The sequence below is a fragment of the Lycorma delicatula genome, chromosome 3 (assembly GCF_047948215.1).
Source record: "Lycorma delicatula isolate Av1 chromosome 3, ASM4794821v1, whole genome shotgun sequence".
Taxonomy (NCBI): Eukaryota; Metazoa; Arthropoda; class Insecta; order Hemiptera; family Fulgoridae; genus Lycorma; species Lycorma delicatula.
The window spans coordinates 161,538,593-161,551,583 of NC_134457.1; the positions used below are offsets into that span (position 1 = coordinate 161,538,593).

At 29.9% G+C, this 12,991-nt stretch overlaps 2 protein-coding genes across 4 annotated transcripts in view; one reads left to right on the forward strand and one right to left on the reverse strand.

Moving 5' to 3' along the window:
• Nucleotides 1–12,991, forward strand: part of LOC142322160 (uncharacterized) — a 528,320-nt gene that overhangs the window by 62,069 nt on the left and 453,260 nt on the right. The gene's annotated exons all lie outside the window — the stretch shown is intronic.
• LOC142320768 (uncharacterized) lies at nucleotides 1,069–2,831 on the reverse strand. Its single transcript, XM_075358757.1, has 4 exons — nucleotides 2,743–2,831; nucleotides 2,329–2,619; nucleotides 2,138–2,245; nucleotides 1,069–1,101 (listed from the first exon to the last, which is right to left on the reverse strand). Exons 2-4 carry the CDS (start codon nucleotides 2,617–2,619, stop codon nucleotides 1,069–1,071), a joined length of 432 nt encoding a protein of 143 aa, XP_075214872.1. The 5' UTR covers nucleotides 2,743–2,831.

The window sequence follows — 12,991 nt, forward strand, 5'->3', positions numbered from 1 at the left end:
TAGTTACTCTAAGTCCGTTACGAATAGCTTGTTTTAAATTAACATAATGACAAATATAATTATTTTTAGTTTTTAATGTTGTTACTAATTACATCATTATCATTTTTATAATAATACGTTAAAAGATTACATGCAAATGCATTTTCAATTAGAGTAAACTCTCCCATACGCTGAACTGCTTCCAACCTAACTCTTTTATATTTATTGTCCATTTTCCTGTTTCAATCCTGCGAAAAAAATTTAAACAAAAAAGTTAATCAAGTAAACATTTAATTTTTTTGCTGAATCGCTTGTGATATCAGATTCAGATTCGCAAGCTGTCTCGTTGGAAGAACTCTCTCCCATCATTGATAAATATTCTTCAGATGAAGACGAACCCATTATTTCTCCACAACACTCCGTCAGCAATTAACCTAGAACAAACAAATAGAAAATAATTATACAAATACTTATATATTACTGATAAACTTATAAAAATGTTTACTAAAATACAACACACCTTTCATTTTATTTTTCACCATTTTGCAATTATATGAAACTTTTTGATGCTCCTTAAACGGGTTATCATTATCCAACCACTCAAAAATTTCAAGACCACATTCGATACATGCCACAGAATCCATCACGCCGGTGAAATAAATCCTGCTTCCAACAATAATTCAACCTTTGGAAAAAGCCTTGGCCAATTACTAAAAGTACTCATCATCAGGTCAATACAAACTATGCTATCTTTAAAAAATAAACAACAATTGAATAATTCTTCAGCAACACTACAAGTTTCATCATGTGTTTTATGTGCAATTCCGCAATGAAATAAATTAGTTTCAGAGGTTATAGTCCAATTACATTCCTTACATGAAACGAATCCATCATTATCGAAGCGATTTAATCCACATTCTTTAATAATTCTGAATGGGAGTGTGTTTATCCTTTTGCTGAGCGCCGCAAACGGGACAAACATCTCCTAGATTTATTTTTCTGATTCCACTTTTGACAGCATATAGTCTTATATCAAATTCAATTTCTTCTAGTTCTTTTTTAAATATGTTCAGCCTCTCACAGTAGCTCTTAAGAATCTCTTTTTGCAACTGCGACATCAATCTTAAACAGAAACAAAAAAATATTAGAAACAGAAAATATTAGGAACAAAAAATTAAAAAATTCCTTTCAATAAATTATTAACATACCTTTTTCACGAATGAATAATTATATTCTTCTTCTATGACTGTTGATTACTTCTTCTACAACAACTGATTCATTTGGTTGCAAAAAGGAAATATAATATACTATAACGTTAAAGACATTTATTAAATACTAAAATTAAAGTGTTACTTAAACTAACATAAGAATTCAGTCATAAGCTTCAGTCATTTCAATTTTTTATTTAAACTATTTTTCCACCTTTTGTTTCAATTACTAATTGTATTGGGCTTCTACAGAAAGGACATTTTTTTCATCGACTATAGGTTTACTTTCGAGACGATCATTACATAATTTGCAGACGGAATGACCACACAAAACAAAAGTTACTTTTATTAAATTACTAAAGCAAATTTGACAAATATATTTTTCTTTTATCTCATCTTCTGATAAAGAATTTATTTCAATATCCCCCTCCTGGGTTTCGTCAAATTCATTTTCTTCATGTTTCACAATACATAATAATATATTAGATATATTATTGGAAAATGGATAAATAATATATTCTCCTTCTTCTATAATCGCTGATTCATTCGACTGCAAAAAGGAAAATATAATAAATCAATTTAAATTAAGCTTAGAAACATTTATTCAAAGCTACAATTAAAGTATTACATAAATTACATTCGACAGGTACTTTTTTAAAATATAATAACTTACATCTAAAACATAATGGATGTGCACATGGAATAGTAACAAATTTAATTACATTTATTTTACAAAATTGGCATGTTATTGCTTCTCGATCGTTTAAAGCAATTGTTTCACTAAGTCTAATAGGAAAACTATTTTTATCAGGTTTCCTTTGCGATTTTGCAAAACCTTTATTTAACATTTTATGTAGAACAGAACCATTTTTTATTTTGTGCATAAATCCTCCACCTTTTATTAATAAAGAATTTTTTGTTGTACAAATTATTACTCCACAGTTGATTACCTCTTTCATCGGTAAATTTTCAATATTTATTTTCATTTTATATTCTCCTTCTTCTTTTGCATTTAGACAACGCCTAAGTCCAAAATAAGCCTCTTGTTCATTATGAAACTGAAATTGAAAGAAAGACGTATTAGTTTCTCTGTAAAACTAAAAATATATTTGTTTTTATCAAATAAAAAAATAATATTTGCCTTTGTAAATCTAACACGGTTTTCGAGGATGAATGATGTTGTTACTACTGTGCTTTCTTCACTTTCATTATTTTCAACATCAGCAGCAGCCTCTGCTATGAGGTTATCGTTGCCGTCATCTAATAAAGGATGATGTTGTTGGTCGTCGACTTCCCCATACACCAACCTTCGCGGTATTAATAACTGCAGCCGCTGATTAGGAGTTCCCTCTAATTCATCATCTTCTTGTAAAACATCGTAAACAACCTGTTCTAATTGCGCATCATTTACTGGAAACATTTCTTCGGACATCTACAAAGAAATATTTTCATTGTACTCTAACAAAAATAACGAAAAATATGTAATAATATATAACTTATAAGAAAAATAATAAAAAAATATGTAATAATATATTACTTCTAAGAAAAAACTTACTGTTTTATAAAGGTGACGAAAATATTGATATAATCCAATACAAAACGCCAGTTTTCCAATCTTAGCACCAATATGTTTTGAATTATTTAATTTTAATTAATCTGCAAAGAAAACAGTTGCATTACTATTTATTTTAATTTTGTGAACTAGATGTACAAGAATTGATTTTAAATACATAAACTGGAACAGAATTATTTTACATTTAAATATTGGCTGGAAAAATAATTATTAAATAAATATGAAATAGAATTATATTTAAGCGAATAATTTTACATTTAAATATTATTTCACTTACCTCTTTAAATAAAGATGATAAAGATGATAATATAATAGTAGCAGCAAAACGTAACAGTAACAGCAAAACGTAGTATGAATCCGTTAAATTTTTGGCGGGTATTTATATGTATCGGCTATCATTATCATTGAGATAACTTTGAAAATAACAATGCTATCACCAATTGACGCAAATGCATTATCGGTTGACTTTCAAACTAGTAAACAAGGTTAATGCAAAGTCAGCAAGCACGTGTACATTTTTTTATGCCGAAGTAAGCACATTTTGATTTTTTTTTTTTTTTTTGATGTCATTTTTTTTTTGATGACGTCATTTTTTTTTTTTTCGGGTCAAAGGTCAATTATTATTATTTTTTTTTATGACGTCAGAGGGGGCGGGGGGTGATGACGTCATTGATTTTTTTGATGACGTCATTGATGACGCTTGTCCCAGAACCGGCATTTTTACACTACTGAAGTAGTATTGAATAAACTTAATCCAATAAGAGAGACATCTATTTTACTCTAAAGTTAAAAAAGAAAACCATTTCCAGCGATTTTTATTTTCATTACACAAATTCCTATCTAACATGATTACACATTATTTTCAGAGTTTTTTTTGAGCGATGGCTTACCTGAAAGTGGAATATGTGGAAGAAACGGAAGCAATTAAATTGCAGTTATCAAACATTTTACTACAGATCATGTACTGGAAAAGAAGAAACAGATTGACCAGAAATTCAAGTATACGGATTGGCTAATGGGTAGGGGTTCTCAGTTGTCTCTCTCTAACAAGGTCCTTTAAGGATGACACAAAATAACGAGAATTTTGAAATACGTAATGGCAGCCATGTGCAGTAGTCTGTATTGCTTTATGCAGAGGCAACCTTACCATTCAATCATCATGGAGCAGTGAAGCGGTCAACAGCGTGCTTTCGCCATAAAAATGTTTTACAAAACCAACGATAGTTTGGAAGGTGCACAGAGGGAGTTCCCATGCCATTACTATGTAGGGTGTGTTCCATGAAAACACTCGATAAAAACGTGGACCTAAGGCAAACATGGATCAGAAAAATCGACCAACAAGTGCCCATAATCCATACAATATTGAGTTTGTACGCGTTTCAATCGTACAGAGCCCACGGCGTTTAATTCGTAAAAAACCATCTTTATTCGGGTTGTCCCGAGAGAGTGTTTGCCGAATTCTTCATTTCGACTTAAATTTTCATCCTTACAAGTACAAATAATGCACCAGTTCCATTTTAATTTCTGTCAAAAAATTAATTTCTGACAATGAATTTCTGAGCTATCTGTGGAAGTCAGATGTTCGAAAAAGTGTGGTCCGATGACCCCATGAGATGACCGTTACCTTGCTGCTATGTAAAGAGCGTTCATGAACTTCATCGAGGTTGCTGTCTGCCCTGTAAAACGATAGTTCTGCCTGTCACGTTTCCTGTGAGATGAAAATGTGCCTCATTTGACATCCACAGGTTGTTCAGAAATTCGTTGTCACAATGTTAGACGATTGCAAAGGGTTTTTGCGCTGAACCTTGGTGATGGTCATTGAAAATATTGTTTTCCTGTGTTTTTTTGCTTGTTACTATTTTTGTTTACTATTGCCATCATTGGATGGCCCCTTTACATGTGATATTTTAACATACTATTTACTTTTAGTTTTGTTTGGAGAAACAAATTATAAATTTTTGTTCTACACCAAAAATAATTCAAGTATTTTACTGGATGTTAAACAAAAAATCAAATTACTATACAGAAAATAATAATTCTTTTACAAGTTTGGACTACAGCATTCAACTGTAATCTTGATTTAAGAAATTCTGGTTTGTTCTTATTTAATTAATAATGATTTTGATAATATACTTCTTTTCTTAATCTTACTAGTAACATAAAAGTAGTTTTTATGTTTATTTTGTACTTTCTAGCCAATTGGCTTTCTTTTGATTTAATTTAGATTCTAAGAGTAGAATTTAGTTGCTTTTTGTGTGTAATTTTTATTATAATTAGTTAAAAGAAAGCGCATCTAATAAGATTTTATTGGCTTTGATGGGTTACCAGGTTAATACTTGTATTTATTATTTATCTGAAATAACTGAAGAAAAGTTTATTTTTAATATTTTTATTATAAAATTAATGTAATTAAAAACTACAAACACGTGCGCGCGCGTGCACACATTCACAAAATATTACATTTTTTTTTACTTTTTAGTTAAAATATTGTTATATTTCCAGAAATAATTGTTGCATGAAGTTGCATGCAATTTATTTCTTAAGATTTGAACTAGTAATATTATAGATACGCATACGTAGAGAATCATTCATGTAAAGAAATAGAAATCCGTAATACTTACTTATTCCCTCTTTCACTCTCTCTATCTTTTTCTGGTAATAAAAGGACTGCATCCATTTATAGCCACCCTGCTTCTTTTTTTATTATAGAAATTAATCTATATCGCATGACAACCCTGACCAGGATTCGAACTCAGAACTTTCCGGATAAAAAAATAGAAATGAATCGTTAAATAGCATAATACAACTCAACGTAATTTCAGCTTTCCTTTCGTTTAAAGAAGCTAAGGATTGGTCCTATATGGATTACGCTTTTGGTAATATTTTTCGGAATGTAATTTTTATGATTGCGAGTAGCCATTATGATTGCAAGTAGCAAGTAGCCACCAAACTACATAAGGACTTATTTTAACATCTCCACCACCACAAACGTTCAATAAATTAATATTTGACCACAATGATTTTATTTTCAGTCAAAAAATAAAACGTTAATGGAATTTAATTATTTACGTGGGCCAACACATCATATATGTTATAGTGCAACAAAAATTTATTTTTTTAATTGTAAAAATGTAGCAGAATTCTGAAAATTTGTTATAAAAAGAAAAGAAAAAAATAATAACAGGAAATATTGAGGTATTTGAATTTTTTAATGTTTGCTGTTGATAATTACATATTCTATTTAACGACGCGAAGTTGTATAAAATAAAACACTGCAGCTAATTTCCCATGACCTTCCTTTAATTTCAACATATGGAAACATATTTTCTTAGATTTATTTCATCATATAAGTAAATATTATTTTTACATTCTAAAGGTAAAAATGTTAATCTGCAGTAATTCTACAAATTATAAATTTAAATTTTTTTTCTTTTTAATGTGTGAAGGTCGAAAAGTATCTATTTTCTAATTTTTCATCACGTAGATTTAATATTCATCACATACTGTAATATTCATCAAATAGATTTGAAGAAATAGATTTATAGATCAGATTTGGGGAAAGATCATAATTATAAAACCAAGTATTTAAAGCGAAATGGCTATTTCGGTTATTCACCACAGTATTTTTGAAAAAATATTGCCCTAGAAACTGAAAATTTTTACAATTAATGATTACAATAGGTTCTTAGGCGCTGCATAAAAATGTTTAAAATTCGATCTTCTGCAGTTTCATAGTGGGGTTAAACTTACTGACTGAAAGTTTTCAATTTATCTAAACATTCAGAAAACAAAAAGCATTGAGTTATAATTTAATTATCAACTCATTACTGAGCTGGAGAAAGTTCTAGTAATAAATTCTGGAGTTAAAATAAATCCAACCAGCCAAAAAAATTTCCATTTACATACAGTTACATATCTTACTGTCTGCGTTGAATATATAGTAAAATTCAATATAATTGTTACTTAGAGAATGTTAAAAATGAAACTTCTAGCCTAGTTGTTCGATCTGTAAAAAGGAGCTAAATTTACAAACGTTAAATGGAATTGTGTTCCTTAGCGATACAACTATGCATTAATTAGATATAATTGTACTTTAAATACACGGTATTTAATAAAGTATTTTTTACTTACATTTATTTCATTGTGTATCCATAATAACAAGTTTATAAAATGTAGCTTTGAAATTTTCTAATTATGATTTTATCCTTTTTTTAAAACTTATAGGGTGGCGCACGAAATGATCCAACATTTGTTTTGGCAATAATTGTTTAGGTTAATTATTATTAATAAGTCTTATGTTGGCAGAAGTGACAGCAGTTCATGAATATTAGTTTATTTTCTTTCAGAGTGCGCTGTTTGTGTATCGTTTCAAGATGGCTGACAAAGGAAGATTGACTTTTGAACAACTGTGTTGTTTTTTGAAAAGAAATGTGTGGTGATTACACAAAGACGGTTTCGTGCACTTTTCAAACTCCGTGGTCGCCCTTATTTAAAATAATACGTAGACCTTACTAAAAATTTAATGTTGATGGTTCAGTATTTGAGAATAAGCGCGAAGGGAACTGCCAATGTTCTTTCTCCAGAGAATGTCGAAACTGTTAGAGCAGCGTTGCTGAGGAGCCCGGGCAAATTAACCAGAAAAGCGGCAGCACAACTTGGGATTTCTAGGCAATCTGTGCAGTGAATTTTGAAAACTGATCTGCATTTGTATCCGTTCAAAATAATAGTGTTGCCTAAATTAACGGTTGAGAACAAAAACATCAAAGAATGGCATTCGCTGAATGGGCTGTGAACCAAGACGTATTGTTGAACAATGTTTGGTTTTCAGATGAGACACATTTTCACCTAGACGGGGTAATTAATAAACAAAACGTAACTTTTTAGGTTTCCGAAAATCCACACGTACTTCATGAAAAGGTGCATCACGCTCCAAGAATTACGGTACGGACCGCTATCTCAAGTAATGAGCTAATAGGGCCATTCTTTTTTGAACAGACACTGAACAATGAACGTTATCTAAACATGCTGTATAATGATTTTGTTTCTCAGTTTCTTGCAAAAGGGTTTCAATTAGAAAACGAGTGGTTCATGCAGGATGGAGCCAAACTACACACGGCTAATGTTGTTTTAGACTTTCTGCATGAAAACTTTAACGCAAATGTCATTTCAAACCGATTTCGTAATCGTTTTACGTGTGGACAGAACTGGCCTCCGAATAGTCCTGATTTGAATTCGTGTGATTATCTTCTTTAAGGATTTCTAAAGGAAAAGATTTTTCCTAAACATCCTCGTACAGTGATGAAACTGCGAGTGCTGATCATTGAGGCGTGCGACGGGACATCTGTAACCGAGTTATTAACAACATAGGAGTCCTTGTTGAAAAGGTTGCTAGACGTGATGGTGGCCATATTGAACGTGTGATAAGAAGAAGATAATTTCCATGTGTATAGTAAACCCTTTGTATTTTACGTTTTCTATATTTCGATTCAAATAAATATTTCTTAACAAAACCGGCCTCCGTGGCGCGAGTGGTAGCGTCTCGGCCTTTCACTCGGAGGTCCTGGGTTCGAATCCCGGTCAAGCAAGGCATTTTTTCATACGCTTCATTTTCCATATCCCACGCACAGGCTTCACGCTTATTGTGGTGGTCATCAAAAAAAAAAAAAAAAAAAAAAAACAAAACCAAATGTATCATTTCGTGCGCCATTCTGTATTTAGTTTTTCAGTATCGCATTTAATGATTTAAATATTTATAATATTACAAAATCAACAAAGTCAAATTTCTTTTTTGTCTAGGATAATGTCGGATATTACTAATATCATGTGAAAATTACTTTTTAAAAGCTTAATCCAGAAGGAGGATGATGAAGTTTGGTAAAAGGGTGAGAATACCCAAACTTTGCCATTTATCAGTTCAATAATATAAATTATTTTTATTAATCCAGTAATGTTAAAATTCCTAAATATAATGTTGGTCTTAATGAAAATTTAAAATTTAACTTTAATTATATTCTTTTTAAAAAATATTTCCTCAAAACTGAACGTTGAGGCTTTATTTTTAGTACGTTTCAGTTATTTTCATAAGGCAGTAATGTGATTTTCGTGTCATTTTATAAAAATATGAAACTACTGAGCCATTTCCTTACAAAAAGCGAGTTCTATAAGATTAAACTTTGAAGTAAATCAAAAACACTACAGAAATAAACCTAGTTTAGTTTCAGGCTAAATTAAAAAACAAATTTAACGAAAATGAATCTGTTTCGTTGCAAGGCAATGGTATTAACAGTGTAGTTTTAAATAAAAAATTTACGTCATCCATTGATGGTAAGTAAAATTAGAGGGTTGTCGAAAATTAAAGTTAGACTCTTATTTCTAAGTTAGCCAATTTCTTTGCTATTTAGTTATATACTTCGCAATTTTTCTAATCCTTTCCTGCAATACTCGTATGTAACAAAGTGAGAATTTACATCTAGTTACGAATTTCACAAACACTTATCATATTTATTAATATATAAAAAAATGAATGGATTTTATTCAGATGTATTTATAATATTTTTAGTTATTTTAGTCTGATTTTAAAAATAGTTAATAGCACTCTTACTGATTCTTCCAGTATTTCCGTACAGCTTAAAAACGTACCACCTATCTCAGTGATAGAATTTCATTTCATTATCACAATTTTATTAATATTCTTATTTATTTGTTTTCGTATCTTCTTATAAAGATAAAAATAAAAACCTTGTGCAATAGTTTTTTAAATAAGTAAAAAAAAAAATTATCAAAACTTCACTCTGTTCTAAGGTTCTATAAACCGTAGTTAATATCTCAAGTTATTACAACAAAAATTAATTTTTAATAACTTTTAAACGTACCTCCTTGACTTGTAACAGAGATTAACACTTATTCTTGCCTTGAAAAAAAACAATTTAGATTAAGTGTAATGACACAATAAAATTCTGTATGTTGAATAATATAAATCAATAATTTTTTTTTTAATATTAGGGTGAAAGTTGACATGATTGTTTTCCAAAAATTTTCGATTCTAAAAATTGTTTTTTTGTTATCATATTACTTATTTTTTTACGTTTAAAAAATATGCACAAGTAAATTTTTAGTAAGTCTAATCCTTTTCAAATAGTACCACCCAGTATAATCCCCATAAATGTTACAAATTTTTCAAAATGTTTACAGAATCAGTTAACTTAGATCACTACTTACCCAAATGTATTTTATTATTTTAAATTAAAGTGTTCCTCAGATATTAGGCTAAATATAGATTTACGAAAACCATGCACATAATTCAGACTTTAGTGACTAAATGTTTCCTTATATTTGAACTCAGGGATTTTTGAATTTCTGAAAATAATAATATCCCAGGGTATCGTTTTTAATAGAATAGTACTTTTTCTCAATTGTCTTATAATAGTAGTTGACAAATTGTTAAGAGATAAGAAGTACGTTTTTCAGTCTTGCTAACGGGAAAGTATATTTCCTACGTATTTATGCGTAAAGTTAAGAATGCATAATAAATAATATTTATAGTCGTTTCTGAGATAAAATAGTGACAATTCACTCATGTAGTGTAAATTTCATGTTTTGTAAATAACTTTTACAAGTAAATAGTTATGGCCCATTTAATTTATTGGCCGTTATAATAATAGTATTTATGGGCATTTATAAGGTAAATTAAGACCAGTTTTCCTTGAAAAAAATGGTACTAAAATGTCTGTTAGAATGTATTTAGCATATGTAATGTGCAAATATGTAACTACGAGTAATAACAGTTTAATTTGTTATCTACGGCGTATCTCATAAGCAAAAATATGAAATGTGAAAATAAACAGTTAATACAGTTTGAAAAAATTTAAATTGTAAAATTAAGTAAATTAATTAATTTGTTTTTTAACACAATATTTAACAGTTTTACTTTAATACAGATCATATTTCATTCCTTTTTTAGAAATTTTCTGTAATTATTAAAGTTTCTTCGAAAATTAAAATAAATTCGATTACATTGTTTAGATGTTAAGGAGGAAATTATCTAATGCGGGAAAATTTAGATTTTCCTGTTTTAAGTTTTGCCAATTTACACCATCAATTAAGTTATTAATTTCCTATTATTACTGCTTATGATATCAAAATACTGTGACTTAATTTATTTCTATTATTATTGTTAAATTTAATTTATTTTATTATATATGTTCTATTTATAAATGAGAAATTAATTTTAATTATAAGGTTTTTTTTTGTAATCCTGATCAGTGTAGAAATTCGAATGTAATTTGAATATATAAATAGGGCCAGTTAGTACTGTATTAAGATTTTGGTTTCTAGGATCAAGTCCCACTATGTTTCACATGTAAAGTATGCGTTAGGGCTGTCGAAGAAAAACTAGTTATAATGTTATTGTAGTTCGATGAGCTGTTGTTATCCAACAGAATTTCGTGTACATATAACTAGCATTAAATTTCTAAGTAGTATGATATTCGAAATATTACGAATAGCCCCACTTTACGTTTTTGGGAAAAACTATTCCGTTCTTTCACCAGCAACAAAATTACCCTAGAAATAAGTAAAAGAATCAACATATCCAAAAAAAATTATAGAAAATAATTTTCAGCACACCGTTATAAAAAAATAATTTTTTTATCGGGATCAGTACATAATAATACATTAGAAAGTTCACGTCAGGAATAGGGAAGTAATTTAAAGTAAAGGCGTCACTTTTATACGGATTTGAATACTAGATCGTGGATACCGCTGTACTTTGGTGATCTGGTTTTAATTAACCAAACATCTGAGGAGTGATAGACCTCTCTCTTTTTTCTGGTTAGCCTGCGGAACCATCGTAAGATATTAACTTCAGAGGAAGAATGAGGACGATATGTAGAGTGTAAATGAAGTGTAGTCTTGCGCAGTCTCAGGTCGACCATTTCTGAGGTGTGTGGTTAATTGAAACCCGACCACCAAAGAACACCGGTATCCACGATCTAGATTCAAATTAGTGTACAAGTAAAACTACCTTTACTAGGATTTGAACCTTAGAACTCTCGACTTTGAAATCAGCTGATTTGCGAAGGCGCGTTCACCACTAGACCAACCAACGTGGATTAGTGTTTTACCCTTAGATATTTGTTAAACTTAGATCCTCTTTAACTTGTTTGAACCATTTAATGTTCATCTTGTCACCGTTATTGTCAAAATTCTTTTCGTATACCTATTTGAATCCATTCTTGTCAAGTGTCCGTAGAATGTCAATCATCGCTTACGTATTGCTTCCGTTATTCTATCTAACTCCCGATAAAGTTCCTCATTTTCCTTAATTTCCAGCCATCGTTAAATTTTTTGAACAGTAGGATTTTCCTTAGATTCTGTCTCTCAGCAAGTTCCAGTTATCTATTTCCTCTTGGTTCAGAGCTACGCATTCTGCTGCATATAAAAACTCCTGGTCGGATTACCGTTGTAGAGTGTCTGATCTTGCCCACCCTTAAGATCCGTTTCTTACTGTACACTTTGTTAGACCGAAGGATTTTAGAACCTAATTGATCCTGACGATGTTTGCTTCCTTGTTCATTCCATTTGTTTGGGTAACTTTACCCAAGTATCTAAATTTTCTCATCATCTTAGTTCTTTCTGAGCTCTGGCTATAAAAATTTTGGCGCGTTCTTTATTTTTGTCGTATACTCTGATGTTTCTATGGAATATTGAATTTGTGTGTAAAGAAAAAAAATATTTGCGCGGAGTCTAGCGTTAATTATTTACTCAATTATACAGAATAGGAAAATTAAACATAAAACGTTTATGAATGTAGAGTTACAAGAGAATATTAAAAGGTGGGATGCTAAAAATAAAGAAATCTTTAGAAGAATTGGTAAACAGAAAAACATGTAAAAGAATATTTTAAAGAAAAAAATAAGTTAATTTACCATATACTGAGATATCCAGATTTATTAATTTGATAATAGGTTAATTTACAGCATACAGAATAAGAAGGTAATGCAAAAGTTGAATATTGAAAAAAAAATAAATTGAAATTTTAAATAGGTAACTGGAGAAGTAGGATGTCGTAAATATGTGGAAAGATAAGTACTGAATGGAAGGTAGTATGAAATCAATGAACATAACCCAGAAAAAGCGGGTTCTCCATCCTGAGGTTTTATTTAGTAATAATGGAAACAAAAAAACATTTTCAATGAAAACATTTGTAATTTTGATCTGATAGCTACGTATT